Below are 3717 nucleotides of genomic sequence, written 5' to 3'. Positions count from 1 at the left end.
CTTGAAGTTTTCCGACATTTCTGATGTTCAGTATCATTCAGAAAGGTGATATGCATGATTATAGATTAGATGCATAAACATTGTTGGGTCCTTGTCACAGGCAGCTATAAGCGAACAATTATACCTTACTGTGCTAGCTACATATCCAAACTTCACAATTTGCAATAGTGAATCCAGCAATGCGTCCGAACTATGGTTGCTAGTTGCTACCACTGTTTGAATCTTGTAATAATATTTATTATGATTCGGGTGTCTTTACAAAATTTCTTACCTTAAACTTCATGTGTGCAGTACTTGCTTTCGTCTTCAATGGATAAAACAGTAAAGTTATGGAACATGTCAAGTGTATCATGTTTGAAAACGTTCTCACACTGTGACTATGGTAAGATTTCGATTTAATCATCAGTTTAGCTCACACATGGAATGCCTCTCACTCTGTCAGCATTATCCTCAGTTTTCCTTTATTGCTTTGCTTTCCAGTGACATGCATCCAGTTCAACCCTGTCGATGATAGATACTTCATTAGTGGTTCTCTGGATGAAAAGGTCCGCATCTGGAGCATTCCAAAACGTGAAATTGTTGATTGGCATGATCTGCATGAAATGGTCACTGCTGCTTGCTATACCCCTGATGGACAGGTTTGTATACTTTCGACCCTAAATGTGTTCCGTTTGTTAAGTTCTAACACCAAGTTTCATTTTCCCTGAAGAGTGCGTTAGTTGGTTCCCACAAGGGCAGCTGTCATCTTTATGACACATCGGGTCTCTCTCTCTCCCCCGCTCTGATGATTTATGACATTTTCAAGATTATTTTGTTGAATGTGTAGCTCTTACTTTTCCTTCAGAATTGACCCTTTGTGTGACCCTTTACCAGATAATAAGCTTATCCAAAAGAAACAAATTGACTTGCAAACTAAAAAGAAGAAGTCCCACCAGAAGAAGATCACTGGATTTCAGGTGCTTACTTTTAAAGACTTCCGAATCTGTTCTGTTCTGACACCAGGCCATACAGATGATAACCTTGGTCTCTTACTGAATCATAGTTACTTGATCAGTTCCTTCCAGGGAGTTCTTCGAAGGTGCTCATCACATCTGCCGATTCACGGATCCGAGTTATTGATGATTTTGAACTAGTTCACAAATTTAAAGGTATCAAGGTCTTAACGAATCATAGCTACTGTGTCATACCATATTGCTATTATCTTCAAGGTTTGGCCGGTAATCTTTTCGAGACACTGTTGCTTTAAAGTTTACTTGTAGTTTTAGTCCTTGACCTGTTTAACCTATTTGCCACTATTACCTATCATTATATTTGCTGTATGAAAGTTCTGTTTAGAGTAGGGCTGCAGCTGTCAATCATGGTGTGGTAACCAGCTTATAAGCAATGCTATTTCTGCTGATTGATTGAATATGAACGGTGGAGACCAGTTTCTGCTGTCATGTTCTTCTTTTCAGCAAAGCGCCAAAACTCGTCAGAATCCACTATGTTGAGTTGATAGCTCGTAATGTCCAATTAGCAATGTTAAAATACTCATCTCTTCCTTTTAGGACGGGATCTGATATCCGTATGTTTTGTCGGTTGCTGACGCCCTGTTCCTTCACATTTCCAGGTTTCCGTAACACCAACAGCCAAATCTCAGCTTGCTACGCAGCCAGAGGCAGATACGTGATCTCAGCGAGCGAAAACTCCCATGTGTACGTGTGGAGAAACGACGACGGCCCTGACGAGCAAAGAAGCAGCAGCAGCAGCAAGGGCGTCGTTTCTGTCGCAAATTCCTACGAGTACTTCTACTGCCGGGACGTGACGGTGGCCGCCGCCTTGCCATCCACGGCGGGGTCAGCGGCGACGTCCCGGACCAACTCCAGGAGGAAGCACCAGGAGCTGGATTGTGTGTCCGAGTATCCTCTGCCGCACGCAGGAGACGGAGATTCCTCTGATTTCCAGCAGCAGCAGAGCCGCGATGACCTAAGCAACGGTTCGAACCACAGCGGCGGCGACAGAGCGTCTGCGACCTGGCCCGAGGAGCTCATGACGCCGACGAAACAGAGCCCGCGGTCCAGCACCAGTCTCCCCGACGGTGACGGCGCCGGGCAGGCCCCGAGCCGGTCGGCCTGGGGCATGGCCATCGCCACGGCAGGCAGTGGGGGTCAGATCAGGATACTCCAGAATTTTGGGTTTCCCGTCAGAGTATAGTAGCAGCAGTAGGGGGTGATTTTTGTGTGTAAATAGGTGGGAGATGCGGCTGGTTTGCTGTTAGCGGTGTTCGAGTTCCGTGCGAATGCGATTTGGGTGTAGCTGATGCGTGCTTACTCGACTAACGACGACGGCCTTGTTCGTTTGTACGCCCACCCCGCCTGCCCCGGCTGGAGTGAAATCTCTGGCCACACCCATTTGTATCTGCTTTTCCACTCTTGTCCGCTCCGGCTCTCCGCTCAATTCTTTAGTTCCCTTGTGTGTGTGTGTGTGTGTGTGTGTGTGTGTGTGTGTGTGTGTTTGTTACCCTTTCTGACATATTCTTGTAAGGGAAAAAAATCTCAGGTGTATACATACATGCAGATAGAGAAGCGAAGGACGAGTTTTCTTAGTGGTGGATTCGTTATACAAGTGGCCTTCCAGGTCTTCTCATACGGGAGGGAGCTAGGAAGAGAATAATAAAATCTCGAGTTCTGAAGCTTTTGGGCTGCATTTCCTGTATGTGTATGCTCTATCGTTCCACTGTGGGTTGCTGTGCTTGGACTGATGGAATCCCTGCTACTAATTGCACCGACATCGCGCGCGGCGATGAATGCGGCCACGGTAGCAGCCTGAGGGAGGCACAGGAGATTTCCTGCGATGTGATACTACTGACCCGACGCGCACCGAAAGGGACGACACCAGAACGCACGGCCGTCACACAACAAAGGACATGTCCGGTGACTTACAATCAGACAGTGGAGCGTGGCCAATCAAAACCGGTGCCACTTTCCAGATGCGCCGTCTCCGTTGAATTGAATCCTCCGGTTTCTGATTTACCATCTGCAACTCCACAAACTTCAAGATCGTGCTGGACGTGTGTCATGCCATGGCTGCTGACACCACTGTGTGGCGGCGACGTGCCAACTAACCGGTCCATAGCCCACGGTTTAGTGCGAGTCTTTGTCGACTGAGGTGGCCTCACTAGATGAGATCAGATGGTTTAGTCAACGCATTTATTTATTAGCAAATAAAACAAGCAAAAATGAGTGGAAATAGATCGACCCAGATAAAAGTGATCAACATGCCTCACAATCCTCATGGGACTTCTCAAGTCAAGAAAAAAATGAGCTTGCACATCATAGTGTTTCCAAATAAAATAATATAACCACTTCTAAATACTCCTAAATTATAAGCATGAGTACATGTAAAAATGAAAGTCATGCAGCTGTGTAGGAAGAGTAGAGTGCACAATGTTGCCAAGCACGACCTTGCGCGAGCTCGGCCGAGGGTCACAATATATCAACACTAGAGCTTCACATTTAATAAACAACATGAAAAAAAAACAATTCGAGTAACACCTTAGACACGGAGCTATGTTGATTTGGGGGGGGGGGGACTTTGAAATATTTGTGAAGATTTTTTTTCTGAGGAGGCCTGGATTCAGAGAAAAAAAGTTGTTGGCTAATGCTTATTGAATTTGTGTGTCCGGGAAACAACGAATCAACTTGTTTTTCAGTTCAAGGATCTATTGCATAAGTGCAA

General features: G+C 45.8%; 1 protein-coding gene across 2 annotated transcripts; it reads left to right on the top strand.

Moving 5' to 3' along the window:
• The first annotated feature begins 242 nt into the window (after positions 1-242).
• LOC125539070 (WD repeat-containing protein 44-like) lies at positions 243-2685 on the top strand. Of its 2 annotated transcripts, none has more exons than XM_048702437.1 (6): positions 243-382; positions 481-638; positions 710-761; positions 874-956; positions 1055-1148; positions 1610-2685. In XM_048702437.1, the coding sequence occupies exons 1-6, from the start codon at positions 310-312 to the stop codon at positions 2191-2193; spliced, it is 1044 nt and encodes a 347-aa protein (XP_048558394.1). In that variant the 5' UTR covers positions 243-309; the 3' UTR covers positions 2194-2685. The 2 variants fall into 2 exon arrangements, with proteins under 2 accessions (XP_048558394.1, XP_048558393.1); XM_048702436.1 differs by having other exon boundaries at positions 1043-1148.
• The last annotated feature ends 1032 nt before the right edge of the window (positions 2686-3717 follow it).

The sequence above is a fragment of the Triticum urartu genome, chromosome 2 (genome assembly GCF_003073215.2).
Source record: "Triticum urartu cultivar G1812 chromosome 2, Tu2.1, whole genome shotgun sequence".
NCBI classification, from domain to species: domain Eukaryota; kingdom Viridiplantae; phylum Streptophyta; class Magnoliopsida; order Poales; family Poaceae; genus Triticum; species Triticum urartu.
This window is presented reverse-complemented; position numbering and strand designations above follow the sequence as displayed.